The sequence below is a fragment of the Oncorhynchus mykiss genome, chromosome 13 (genome assembly GCF_013265735.2).
Source record: "Oncorhynchus mykiss isolate Arlee chromosome 13, USDA_OmykA_1.1, whole genome shotgun sequence".
Taxonomy (NCBI): Eukaryota; Metazoa; Chordata; class Actinopteri; order Salmoniformes; family Salmonidae; genus Oncorhynchus; species Oncorhynchus mykiss.
Window position 1 is genome coordinate 48059605 of NC_048577.1, and position 14104 is coordinate 48073708.

General features: G+C 45.7%; 1 protein-coding gene across 2 annotated transcripts in view; it reads right to left on the reverse strand.

Moving 5' to 3' along the window:
- LOC110486619 (ras-associating and dilute domain-containing protein) overlaps positions 1–12828 on the reverse strand; it is a 30763-nt gene extending 17935 nt beyond the window's left edge. The window contains exons 1-7 of one of the 2 annotated variants that reach the window (XM_021558363.2): positions 11794–12828; positions 11108–11446; positions 10608–10843; positions 9184–9518; positions 4963–5661; positions 4680–4717; positions 3692–3986 (exon numbers count right to left, since the gene is read on the reverse strand). In XM_021558363.2, the coding sequence (XP_021414038.2) occupies positions 3692–3986; positions 4680–4717; positions 4963–5661; positions 9184–9518; positions 10608–10843; positions 11108–11446; positions 11794–11921 (2070 nt within the window). In that variant the 5' untranslated portion in view covers positions 11922–12828. The remainder of the gene's footprint in view (positions 1–3691; positions 3987–4679; positions 4718–4962; positions 5662–9183; positions 9519–10607; positions 10844–11107; positions 11447–11793) is intronic. The other variant, XM_021558362.2, reaches the window with a different exon arrangement.
- Between the last annotated feature and the right edge of the window lie 1276 nt (positions 12829–14104).

Below are 14104 nucleotides of genomic sequence, written 5' to 3' on the forward strand. Positions count from 1 at the left end.
CTCTCTTTCTTTCTTTCTCTCTCTCGGAGGACCTGAGCCCTAGGACCATGCCTCAGGACTACCTGGCATGATGACTCCTTGCTATCCCCAGTCCACCTGGCCGTGCTGCTGCTCCAGTTTCAACTGTTCTGCCTGCGGCTATGGAATCCTGACCTGTTCACCGGACATGCTACCTGTCCCAGACCTATTATTTGACCATGCTGGTCATTTATGAACATTCAAACATCTTGGCCATGTTCTGTTATAATCTCCACCTGGCACAGCCAGAAGAGGACTGGCCACTTCTCATAGCCTGGTTCCTCTCTAGGTTTCTTCCTAGGTTTTGGCCTTTCTAGGGAGTTTTTCCTAGCCAACGTTCTTCAACACCTGCATTGCTTGCTGTTTGGGGTTTTAGGCTGGGTTTCTGTACAGCACATTGAGATATCAGCTGATGTACGAAGGGCTATATAAATAAATTTGATTTGATTTGATGAAGGCCAAAAATATCATTAAAAAAAATTATCATCAAGGACAACAACCACCCGAGCCACTGCCTGTTCACCCCACTATCATCCAGAAGGCGAGGTCAGTACAGGTGCATCAAATCTGGGACCGAGAGACTGAAAGACAGCTTCTATCTCAAGGCTATCAAACTGTTAAATCGCCATCACTAGCACATTAGAGGCTGCTGCCTATATGCATAGACTTGAAATCACTGGCCACTTTAATAAATGGAACACCAGTCACTTTAATAATGTTTACATATCTTGCATTACTCATCTCATATGTACAGTATATACTGTATTCTATCTATCTATATTTAGTCTATGCTGCTCTGACATTGCTTGTCCATATATTTATATATTCTTAATTCCATTTCTTTTTTTGTTAGATATTACTGCACTGTCGGAGCTAAAAACACAAGCATTTCGCTACACCCGCAATAACATCTGCTAAAGATGTGTATGTGACCAATACAAATTGATTTGATGATCTTCAGGAAATATAACTAAGCGTTTACAAAGATGGTGAAGACTTTGATAAATGTTGATGTTAAGTGGGTTAAGATCTTCCTAGAAGTCACAGAGGGACATGTCAAAATGCAGATTTCTTTATTCATATTGAAAATCAGATTTATTGAATTTTCCATGTGTTCTATACTAAAGGGACCTTCATTTAAAGTCATTTTTGTGTACAATTTCCACTTTAAATAGCAAAGGGACGCAAAAGGCACTCACTTCGAGGAACTACCCACATACTGGTCAAGGTAGAGGAAGGCTTTAGCAGAGCAGGAAAACAAGCAGGAAAACCTGTTTCCCAACAACAGTTCAGTACCCAACAGTTAGTGGTTGTCTGATAGAATGCAACCTGTTTGAAAAGTTGTGCTGGAGTTACTACCCTGACGTCATTGCTCATTTCGTGCATGGGCGGGTGGCGGGAGGGATTTGAAAATTCAAGCTAGATATAGGACTCATCTTTGTATCTGTGCCATTATAGTGTCGGTGACAGCATGGGCAGCTCAATTGAGGCTATCTCCATTTTAATTTAGTACATTTTGTTCTTCTTCATTGGCTGATTCCTCCCTACCCTGTTGACTACTTTAAAATGGTGGTAGCCCTCAATGGCAATGTCCATGTTAAAATGGATTATGTCCATGAGGAGTCATCTATCTTTCTGGATTAGAGCACCCATACCGGACAGACGCACGCACGCACACGCACACACACACACACGGCTCTGGGTGAGTGGAAAGGGAAAACAAGGTGACACTGAAACATGTACAGCTCCACTACTCTTTTTGCTATGACCATTGACCAATATAGGGCCCTGGCAGACCACAATCTGGTAAAAGGTTTAACATAAACAAAACCCTTGTTCTATGTTTCAACAAAATAAACTTTAAACAGGCACATTCTTGCTTCCACCAAAAGTGAGAAGGACCCAAACAAGAGGAAGCCGTTCTGACCATTGAGCACTCAATAAGTAAAAAAATACTTTGAGTCACAGTGCAGAGATCCTGGGCTCCTCCTCCCCTCTCCCGCTCTTCCCTCCTCCCCCTTCTCCACCCTCCTCCTCCCCCCTCCTCCTTCCTCTGACACAGCTCTCTGCCATTGTTTTAGTCCATGACATCACCCCTCAGGCAGCCAGGTTAGCAAGCACGTATCATGACTAAGACAGACACTTCAGAGGCTCTGAAAGATCATAAAGACCTGCCTGTTAAATCCCAATCACCATACATACATTCCTTCAACCACAGGTCACTAGATAGATTAGAGACCAGTTCTGCAGAGCTACAGGTGCTGGTTAGTTATTAAGCTGAGATTGGCCGAATGAAGGGAACTGGGGATCGTATTCTCCAGTACAGCATTAAATGTCCAACTGTTTTAGAATATAAACAAAGTTAAAAACCTTATTTTGAAGCTAGTGGTAGCATGTCTGAGAAAACATACATGGCTGTGGGTGTGAGTTTGAGTAGTTTGTTGACAGAAATTGAGTCATACTGGCACAAAAAGTGTCACAATTCATCTAAGGTATAGACTTGGCCTGTGTTTCTCACTTGACCCCAGAACGTGCAGTGAGTACCCCGCCCATCCCTCCTTGTGGTGTGTCTATGTGAAGACAGACCCTCTATTCCTGAGCAGGAAACAGACTTTTGGAAAAGGCCACTACTCTGCCCTGCTTCTCCACCGGACTACAGATGCTTCCCTGACCACTGCACATCCAACCACCACCAAAACGAAGCTTGCTTTCCCCTGAGCTCCAGCGGTGACTGTCTAACTAGAGCCTGTAACTATTGGGGGGAAAAATGACCTTCCCCTCACCATGTAAAACTGTAAATGTACCTGTCAACAGGGAAAGTTGACAGGCATGCGTAAGCTTTCTTTTATCAATGGTTTCTGTCATGAAATGGAAATCTAGGGACAGGAAGAGGTGGTCTCGGAGCATTCAAAACAACAGCAGCACATACAATCCTGTTCCTGTTCCCACCCATGCCGGTGCTCCCTCCCATCCTGGAACAGTCATCGCCAGGCATTGGGTGTCTATTGCTGGTCTCTGGGTTACTGTGGCAGTGATGGTGCTCTGTTAATGTCATAGAGTTAGTTATAGGGCCCAAACATAGGAAACTCCAGTAAACCCTGCCTGGGAGTGTCTTCCTGGGGCTCACTGTTGAACAGGATAGACCTTTTGTTGCTCTCTATAAACATTTCAAAAGACTTTGGAAATACCCTCGAAGTGGATTTACAGAATATTAAAAAGATGATAAGTAGTCCTTTATTCCACTGGAAAAGATGACACTATCTGACACGCCCATCCTTACTGAGAGAGCCAGAGAGAGTGTGCATGTTTCCCCTGGCTGATTATGGCTTATTGTCTGGAATGCTACCAGCAAACGGAGAATGGTGTTCATAAGGTCTCTAGTCCTGCTTCCTGTAGTCCACAGGCAAAAGATGGCTTTCTATTTGGGCTGTGCAAGGTTTTCTGGAGCTAATAGTCAAGGATGTTATTATTTGTGTACATGTGCGGTGTGTGTGCTAATTGTGTGTGCAAGGCACGTGTCTATGTTTGTGTGCATGTTGCATGCATGTAATCTATTGGTGAGTGTATCAGTGGAGGCTGGTGAGGGGAGGACGGCTCATAATGATGGCTGGAACGGAGCAAATGGAATGCCATCTACAATGTATGATTATAGTATGTGTGACTATGCACTGACCTTGGTGAGGTAATAGACAGACTGCTGGAAGGTGAACATGATGACCTCCTCCAGGACCGTCATGGCCTCCTCACTGGCAGTCCTAGTGGACCACATCTCTGACTCCGACTCTGAGCCCTCCTCCTCCTCTTCCTCCTGCCTCCAGGGCAGCAGCTGGGGAACGTCATGCTGGATGAAGTGCAGCAGCTCGATGGAGTTGGCCATCCACAACACCAGCGGCCGCAGGCCTGGGATCAGGTCCTCTATGCTCAGCAGCTGCACATCCTCTGGCACCTGATGGACATCACTGAAGCTCCTGCAAGGGAAGACATATAGACAGGTCTGAGTTCAGTCCAACAGCCAACAAATACCCTGTACTGGGTAAATGGCACTAAAAGTGGCTTGCGAGTGACTCATATTTTACAGCATGTCTCTATCCCTTGGAATGAATGCTAATTTAAACCATTATATTTGATTTCCATGTACAATTGAGTGAAATATGAAATGAAACATTAATTCTTAAAAATCCTTCCTCCTTTCTCAGCAGGCAGCCTAAGCACAGCTTTGGAATACAGTGCCTTGCAATAATGTTCCATAACATTAAATCATCATGAGCTATCATTTTGTCTTCATACACTTCAATAGGCGGCAGATAGAGAAGTATGAACATCAAGAGACCATGACTCATTCTCAGCTTCTTATTCTGTAAAGAAGTCACTGGGACATGTGACAATGAGAGAATGCTATATCTGTGTACTACACATCCCTCCCAGAAATTCAAGTAGCATTGTTGTTGGAATGTAGTGGAAGGCAGTAGCATCATATTCTAAGACTCCTAGCTCTACATACAGTCTGTATATGACTCATAGCAAACACTAAAGTTGAAAGGGGTGTTAGTGTCAGAGGCAGCAGGTTGCCACTGTTCTGCACCCTGTTGTCATCTTTGCTGTTCATTGTTAGCATTTCTGGGGCAGGCTGAGTGATTGAGGTTGGAGAGGCGGCTACTCACCTTTCTGGTTGGATCACAGCAAGCTCCTTTGTCTTCTCCTGCAAGGGGACAGAGATAAACACAACATTGATTTCAAACCAGCAGCAAGCCTATCTAAATGATATTCCATCCTGATGACACCTTTGATTACATTTCTTTCTTTACAGTACCCTTGAGACACACAGTATGTTGAATTCACAACGATTCAAGGTTTATTTGTGGCGTGATGATATAAAAGGTCAATCGTTTGACTGGAGAGTGTGCATTGTTTTTGTGCATGGTGGAGGTGCATAGTTTTACTCACCCACATGGTGAGCTGGATCTGACTGGCTATGCGGAGCAGCAACCTTCGGAAGTGTGTCAGCTGGAACGTGGTGGCTGAGTGTTGGATGGACAGGCTCAGCAGGAAGGCAGGGGTCAGTTTGGCCTCGTCCCCATTGGGGTCCACCATGACCAGGACCTCCTGCAGGACCCTGTCCTCCTGCTCCAACTCATAGCTCAGAGATACCTCTCCACCCTCTGGGTCCTTCCACCGAGGAGGAGCCGGCTTCCTCTGGACCCTAGGGCATTTCATGGGGAGGGCGGAGCCACATGATTGACAGGAGGATGACACTCCTCCGTCATGGGCGGGGCAGAGTTGTTTCATCCAGAGAGTGGTCTGTGGGGCCCCTGGGGTGGCGGTGGGGTCTTTAAACATGAACAAGTAGTGTCGGCCCAGACCCACCAGGTCCCCAGGGGTCAGCTCCACCTCCTCCTTCAGGAGGAAACCATTCCGGGTGACGGGGGCGCCGTGGAGGGGCTTCAGCAGGGTCAGAGTCCGCTTGGTGTCCCCCGGGAAGGAGTTGGTAGAGTCCAGGCGCCTGACACAGCAGTGCTGGGGAAGAATGTCTGGGGCAAAGAGGAGGATGTCCACCTTGAGCCTTTCCTCGTCCTCTCCGTTACAGTGCTCCCTGCAGCAGCCGAAGATGGTGGTGGTGCCGCTCATCAAGTAGATGACAAAGTCCTGCAGCGTAGAGGAGGGGCAATGGAAGGTCAACCAGCAGAATCCATGAGAATGACTGGCACAATAATGAATGTACTGGTTTCAGTTTGCAATATGCTGATTTTGCAGAGAGCCACATCAATTTCCAGAAATACTCCTAATAAACATTGATAAAAGATACAAGTGTTATTCACAGAATTAAAGATAGACTTCTCCTTAATGCAACCGCTGTGTCAGATTTTTTTTAAACTTTACGGAAAAAGCACACCATGCAATAATCTGAGTACGGCGCTCAGAGACCAAACCAGCCAAAGAAATATCCGCCATGTTGGAGTCAACATTAGTCAGTCTTAGTCTGGGCACGCTTTTTATCCAAACGTGAAAATGCTGGATTGTGTATGTGTTCCATTCAGAGGGTGAATGGGCGAGACAAAATATTTAAGTGCCTTGAACGGGATATGCTAGTAGGTGCCAGGCGCACCGGTTTGTGGCAAGAACTGCAGCGCTGCTAGGTCTTTCACGCTCAAAGGTTTCCTGTGTGTATCAAGAATGGTCCACCACCCAAAGGACATCCAACCAACTTAACACAACTGTGGGAAGCATTGGAGTCAAGATGTGCCAGAATCCCTGTGGAACGCTTTCGACACCGATGGGGTGCCAACAAATTAAGGCTGTTCTGAAGGCAAAGTATTAGGAAGGGTTCTTAATGTTTTGTACACTCAGTGTATGTGGGAACCCCTTCAATACTGTTGGAAAATAATTCCAGGTGAAGCTGGTTGAGAGAATGCCAGTGTGCAAATCTGTCATCAAGGCAAAGGGTGGCTACTTTGAAGAATCTGTTTAACACTTTTTTGGTTACTACATGATTCCATATGGGTTATTTCATAGTTTTGATGTCTTCACTATTATACATACAATGTAGAAGCTAGTAAAGATAAATAAAAACCCTTGAATGAGTAGGTGTGTCCAAACGTTTGACTGGTACTGTATATATGTACCATTTCAGGCCCCCGGTGATGTGCACGCTGAGGAAGCTGAAGTTTTTGATCTTCTCCACTGCAGCCCTGTTTATGTGGATGGGGGCGGGCTCTCTCTGCGGTCTCCTGTAGACCACAATCAGCTCCTTCCCTTTGTTGACGCTGAGGGAGAGGTTATCTTCCTGGCACCACTCTGCCAGGGCCGTTACCTCCTCCCTGTAGGCTGTCTCGTTGTTGTTGGTAATCAGGCCTACCACTGTTGTGTCATCAGAAAACTTGATGATTGAGTTGGAGAAGTGTGTGGCCATGCAGTCATGGGTGAACAGGGAGTACAGGAGTGGGCTGAGTACCTCTGTGGGGACCCTCTGTTGAGGATCAGTGTGGGGGAGGTCATGACCTTCTAACACCACCTGTCGCTCAGTCATCCGTTCCAAGACTATTAAAGGCAATTTATGGTTGATCTGAAAATGTAGTCGGAGGCTCCATATGGAGGGTGTGTCATAATTGCGGAGCCTCCGGAGGCATGCAGGGGCCAAATGAAACTCCGTAACGCATCGCACCTCTCAAATTTTGTAACAATGCGAAGGGCTCCTTATAGCTCCGCATTGACATGGTTTGTTGACGGTAGGTGGGGGCGGTACGTCATGTATAAACACAAACTCACTTCCTTGACAACTTCCTTCACTATAACACTGCTCTGCTCCGCTAAGATCGAGTATGAAAGCCCTGACGTCTGCGGAGGCTGCATCGCAGTAAATGCTGTACAGCCACTTCAGACATCGGATTCACCATGCAGAGCCTTTCAGGCAGGTCATGATACTGTATCATCCCAGCTAGCATGGAAGCCAATCAGCCGCTGAGCAGTGTGTTTGAGCACATACACTTAACTAACTAAATGGTTTGAGTCCCTGGCTCCATACGGACTATTCAAAGCAATATTCAAAACAACCTTTATTTATTTTCCTGCACATGATATCTGGCAGAATATATCAAACTGTCTAGGAAGGGAGTTAATAGCTGTGAGTCAATGTGAATTGTGACTACACTGACCTGCACTTGAACAACAACACTTACAAGGAAATCAAATCCAATACAGCTCTCATGGTTCACAGGTGATTAAGTTCAGGAAAATCTGGTCTGGAAACACAAAGACACTTTCGAAAATAACTAGTCAAGCCTGAGAAAAACTATTTCATTTATGGAGCTGGAACATTTCTATTCCATAGGACTGATATATGAGTGACTTATTGTTGTCGAGTGGCCAGACCAGGGGCAGGCTCAGTACTTCCCTCAGTATCTGGCACACCCCACCCAGTGTCCTGCACACTCAGCAGTCTCCACAATGAGGAACAAACAACAAAGAGCAGCAGCATTTCCTGTTTCTAGGAATGGGCCTGGCCCTCTGGCCCTCTGGCTCTTTGCATTGCATTGAAATATCCATAATGTTTTGTAAAGGCATAAAAGTGCAGAAAAATAAATAAATAATAATCTGTCACCCACAGAAATCTCTTTTTGAGAAGAATATTATCATTTTTTGTTGAATGTGCAGCTTTTGTGCCTAAATGTGCATGTGTGTTCTGGCATGCACGAGCCTGTGTGCAAATGTCTAGGCTAGGCATGTGTATGTGACCATCCACTGAGTTTGTTTAGACATTACAGTGTTCCTTCTGCTCTATTCTCTAATACTATGTACCTTTAATCAGGCCTATCGCCACCTCCACTGCAGAGCCAGCAGGGCTGAGCTGAACTGTGATTGTGAACAGTGTTCCTTATCTATTCAACGAGCCCTGACGACAGACAACACATCCCAGTGTGGGAACTCTACTGCTGGGCCAGGGCCAGCTCCTTTTCCCCGCCTCTCCAGTACATGACCCAGGCTGGCCCACTCAGTGTGTGGACACGAGGATCACCTGTCCACAACATGCCGGTCTACTCCGACTCTGCTTGAGCTCGTGGCTCTGAGTCCAATACTCTGAGCTCATTGTAATCCAACAGCAAGACTCAGTCTCTCGCTGTCCCTGTTATAGCATCCTCACTGCAGCTAAAGCCCTCTGCTCTCTGCTCCTCTCTCTCACTGTCTCGCTCTGTTTCTGGGGATTTTAACCCCAGGTCTTAACCTAAGAGGTGCAGTGGGAGCCTCTATAGTGTAGCGGAGTACACTTGTTTACGCCTCAGTGTCTCTGATAAGCCTTTCGTCACAGTGTTTCTGCCACCCTGCCAAGAGACACTTGAGAACCTTGAAAGGTCTTCAATGGAGCAGCCACCCGGCTCAACCAATTACAGCTGCTGCTATCTGGCTTCCCAGGCCCTCTGTGAAGGATTTCAGCATGACATTTCTCTGTCGCAGCCGGACACATTCTCCAACCATACAAGCCTATTCTGAGCCTAACTATTCAAGGACAGACTGACTCTAACCTAACAAATTGACTTCAGCTGTGTAAACTGAAGCCAAGCCTTTCATTAAAGTTACTCATCATTTAAGTTAATCAATAATCCGATAGACAAACAAATCCATCTGGGTTTAATGTATAACAGTGGCAACAGCTTCACTTTCCAGTTTTCCTACCTGTCTGTAGCTGTATCCCTGCAGCAGGAGGAAGTAGGGGAAGTCAAAGGGCGGGTGGATGGAGTACTGGGTGGTGTTGTCGTCACTGCTCTCCGTCTCCTCCTTCTCCATGCCCAGACGCAGGGCCTCCTTGTCGGCCTCGGCCTCTGGGTCCTCCCTGATGAGCTGGGCCTTCTGCTGGGCCCGCACGGCCTCCTTCTCCATGGCAGACAGGTCCATCTCACTGAGACTCCTCCACATCCCCAGGCCCTCCACATCCTCAACACTGCCGTCCATGAACAGAGAGGTGACCCGCGAACGGCCCTTCTGGAGCTTGCGAGCCTGGGCGTTGATACCTGGGGCAGAGAGGAGCACGGGAGAGAGGGAGGATGAGACTAGATGCAGAGAAGTGATTATTAATTGTGTATTCATAGTTTATTACAAAATCATTGATTGTGTGCTGATATAGTCACTGTAACATAAACTTTATCATCTATGCATAAACTGAAACTTCACCGTATACTAAACACTCAATAAACTATTAGTGGAGATCTTCCATCAAATCATTCCAGTCCATCACGCACCAACATATCATAATGTTTTACTGAGTTGGCTCTCAGTCAAACCAAACATAGAAGGGGAAGGAGAGGAAATCTGGAGGTGTAGTGAGAGGTGTTGTCCTCTATCTGATATCAACAGGCGTTCCTGGCTGTTGGGCTGATGTACCGCAACATAAACACTATTCAGCTCATTTGGAGCCATTAAGCACCATGGAATGTCCAGAGAGCTCAGCTTCACACCCAGCTAACAGCTCCTGCTCCCAGGCCTTATCAGCTGTGGAAGTGGGCGTTCTTCCACATTGTTCTGCCACACTGTGTCAGGGGGGCTGGTCAGGCCTGCAGGGGGGGAAACTTCCCCCAGCTTCCCCCAATCAGAGTGGAGCAAAGAGAGTGGAGGGTGATGTGGGGTTGTGGGGTTTGATGAAAACTGAGACAAACGCACTGAGACAAACGCACTGAGACAAACGCACGCCAAAGTCAACAAGACCACACAGTGTCAAGTGTGCAGGAAGCAGGCTCTGATGGAAAGAATAACATGTGGAGCGGTGGACACATTCAGGCCCCAGCAGAAAAAGCTTATCCAGCCACAGCCAGTCCCCTGCCCTGGGGGCTTCAGAGTGACCTGTTGGGACCCTGTCGTCAATCCCAGATAAGAGAGCTGACCTTGTCTACCCCTCACTGCAGCTTCTGTTTTTCTCTGACCTCTCACTTGCCTGCCATCTCCCCTGCTCTGTCTCATGATAAGCTGGACAATGGATTCTGTTACCAAAAACTTAGTGACAGAGATAGGAGATCAAATGCCACCCCAACAGAGACAGAATGATGACCTGGGCTTTAGGTTGTTGTTAGTGGGGTCACTGAGCTGCACCTGTGTGGTTGACGTACCTGCAGTGACGGTGTCGGTCTCTTTAGCAGTCTGTTCCTCTACGCTCACTCTCTTCTGGATCTCAAAGCGTCTGGAGAAGCCTTCTTTGGGTTTCCATAGCGACTGCAGCATGAGGGGCTTCTCGTGGTCACCCACGACCCGAAAGCACTCTGTCTTCCATTGGTGGTCTGCTCCGGTCTGGCCAATCACGTCGCACAGCACATATCGACTGGGATCCTCCTTCTCCAGACAGTATCTAAGCAACGATAAAAGAGGTTCAGTCAGAATACCACGATAAGATCTAATTCCCCCTGAAATAAAATGGCTTTGAGATCATTTGGGTAAAATATCCATATCAACAGCTTTAAGTGATTTGCAATGGTTCCCACTATATTAGGATGAGCAGTATTGCAGTCCATGCCATTCAGCCTTGAGGAATGTTCCCTTTCTGCTTGCCTGTTAGCACTAAAGATAATGCTAACAAATCACATTATGCCTATGGGCATCCCTAACCCCTCACCTCTCCAGGGCCTCTTTAACAAGTTCCTTGGCACTGGAGCGAGTCGTGGCCAGCACGCTCTTGTAGTTGGTTCCCTGGCAAATGTCGCTGCCAAAGATCTTTAGGATACCTGGGGCAGACATCTGACTGGACAGCTCAGCAGGGTCATCTGCAGCCTGCAGGTCCCCCGCCATGCTCCTGCCACCTGGGGCATGCCCCTGTCCACTGTCGCCCCGCAGGAGGGGGCTCCGGTTGAACACCGTCGACAGTCTGTTGTTGTGGCGGCGGATTTTGTTCTTGGCCGGCTGCCTCACGCCTGTACTCTCTGCGGAATGGGTGGTGCCATCCGAGGTGTTGGACCTGAGAGAGGGAGAAATGGATGGATAGATGAAAGAGAGAGAGAGCGACATAAATAAGAGACAGAGACATAGATAGTGACAAAACAGAGAGAGCAAGGCAAAGATGTAAATGAAAGTGAGAGTTCAAGAGAGGACACAAAATTAATGAGTAATTAATAAGAGGACAGTATTTCGGGCACCTCTCTACAAATAAATTATATTTATATTGAAGGCCATAAGGCCATTTTAATATAGAAAATCCCAGGCAGCTGCATGTAACAAAACTGAAATCCAATTCTGCAAAATAAGGGTACCCCATTTTAAATACCCCACAAAGTAGACACACTGGACATAAATAATAGGACTTACTGCAGGGATCCATTGCTTGGCTTCCTCCCCAGCTTTGCCAGGCTCTTCTTCGGCGAGCGGATCAATAGGCCCACTGGGAAGTTGAGGGCTTGCTTGGATACATGACTACTTCGTTCCTCCGAAATCATCACGACTTTGTTCAGATGTAGGCTATATTATATGTCAAAGTGCTCCCTATAAAGCACGGTAAAGCAGGCACTATTCTCAAAATAAACTATTTGTGACAAATATACTCAGTCCATCGTGGTATTTGACACTGGAATCCACACTTTCTCATGGTGATGAAGCCAACTAAGAACTGGTCAGTTCAGACAGTTTGTTAACTAACTCTGACAGGTTTTCGTAAAGAAGCACGACGTGGAGAAAAGTTATTCTCGTCCAGTGGCATTAGACATCAGGCAACTTCCAAAATACACTCGCTTTCAAATTACAGTTATATTCCGAATTTCCAACTCAATAATATAGACTGTAGTCCGTTCGATACAATTGTTGCTGAATTGTTTCCACGAACAGAAGTTATTTGGTCAGAATCAGATACAATATATCCACGTTCGGGACAGCCATACGAGCGCTAGTTTTAAAAAGTTTTTATCTCATAAAAATAAATAAATACATCCAATGTGAATTACTTCTAATAAATGATCAATTTCAGATACTTAACTGGACTATTTGTTACTCGAAGCACCTTGCGAATCTTGACCTGTCTGCTCCATGCCATCTCTCCTTATCCCGTTAGGCACATTCAACAGTTCAGTGCCCAACACATACTGGTCGTCTGGTAGAATGCAACGTGTTTGAAAAGTTGTGCTGGAGTTACTATCCTGACGTCATTGCTCATTTCGCGCGTGGGAGGGTTGTTGGGAGGGATTTGAAAATGCGATGTACTGAGTAACGGAGCACCCATAGAGCTAGATATAGGACTCATCTTTGTATCTGTGCCATTATAGTGTCGGTGACAGCATGGGCAGCTCAATTGAAGCGATCTCCATTTTAATTTAGTACATTTGCTGTTCTTCTTCATTGGCTGATTCCTTCCAACTCATAGGAATACCTACCCAGTTGACTACTTTAAAATGGTGGAAGCCCTCAACGGCAATGTCCATGTTAAAATGGGTTATATCCATGAGGAGACATCTTTCTGGATGGGCACACCCATATGGAAAGTATCAAACACATCAAACATATGTAAACCACATGTTTGACCTGTTCCATATAGTCCATTCCAGCCAGTACAATGAGCCTGTCCTCCTATAGCTCATCCCACAAGCCCCCTCTGCTGTACATGTACCGCATCAACTCAGATGATCTTCTCAGCATTCTTGCTCTATGCTAAGGGCCCCATCTAGTGGCAAAAATATTTTCATGCCCAGAAAGTGTCTGACACTGGGATCACACACACAATCACACATGCACATGCACTCGTGCACACACACACACACACACACACACACACACACACACACACACACACACATTACGCCGCTGGTTGGTCACAAACGGATGTGAGTGAGTGTGGAACCTGCAGCTGTAGATGAGGAGGTTTGGCTGGTTTGCTGACATAGTTAGGCTGGGGATTCAGGCCAAACAGTGTTGAGTCTATTGCAAAATCCCAATGAAATCTTCCTCCTTGTAAGAACCTTCCAACCTTCCACACTCACATACTGTACGTAGGTGGATATATCCTTTATGGATCACTACCTAAGAAAAACGTTATTGAATATTTGACTGATTATGATTAATCCGACTCTAATTCATTGGATAGGGAGCTCACCTCCCCCTAACCACCCCCTCTTCTTTATAACAGATATGCAGCAATTGATTTCCTAATGAATCAGTCAAATATTAAATGATGCTTTTATTGGGTCATGATCCATAAAGCATATATCCACTCATGTAAAGTATTCAGTGATGGAAAAAGTACCCAATTGTCATATTTGAGTAAAGGTAAAGATACAAAAAAAAAAACACTTAAGTAGTACATTAAAGTATTTTTACTTAATTAAGTACTTCACACCACTGAAAGTATGTGAGCATGATGATGGAAGGTTCTTACAAAGAGGCAGCTTTAATAGGAATGTTGCAATAGACTCAACACTGTTTGGCCTGAATCTTTTTAAAAGCTTTGAAATAGTAACAGCAAGCTAAGCATTCATTTAAAGTATGTTTGTATTTTAAATTATTTTTTGGTTTCCTTTTTTGATCCCTTTTTGTTCCCTTTTTGGCATTTCCGTAGAATGCTGTAGATTTTGTTCAAGTAAGAAAATGTATTTTCAGGACAAACATAAACATTTTTTGAAGAAAATACTACATT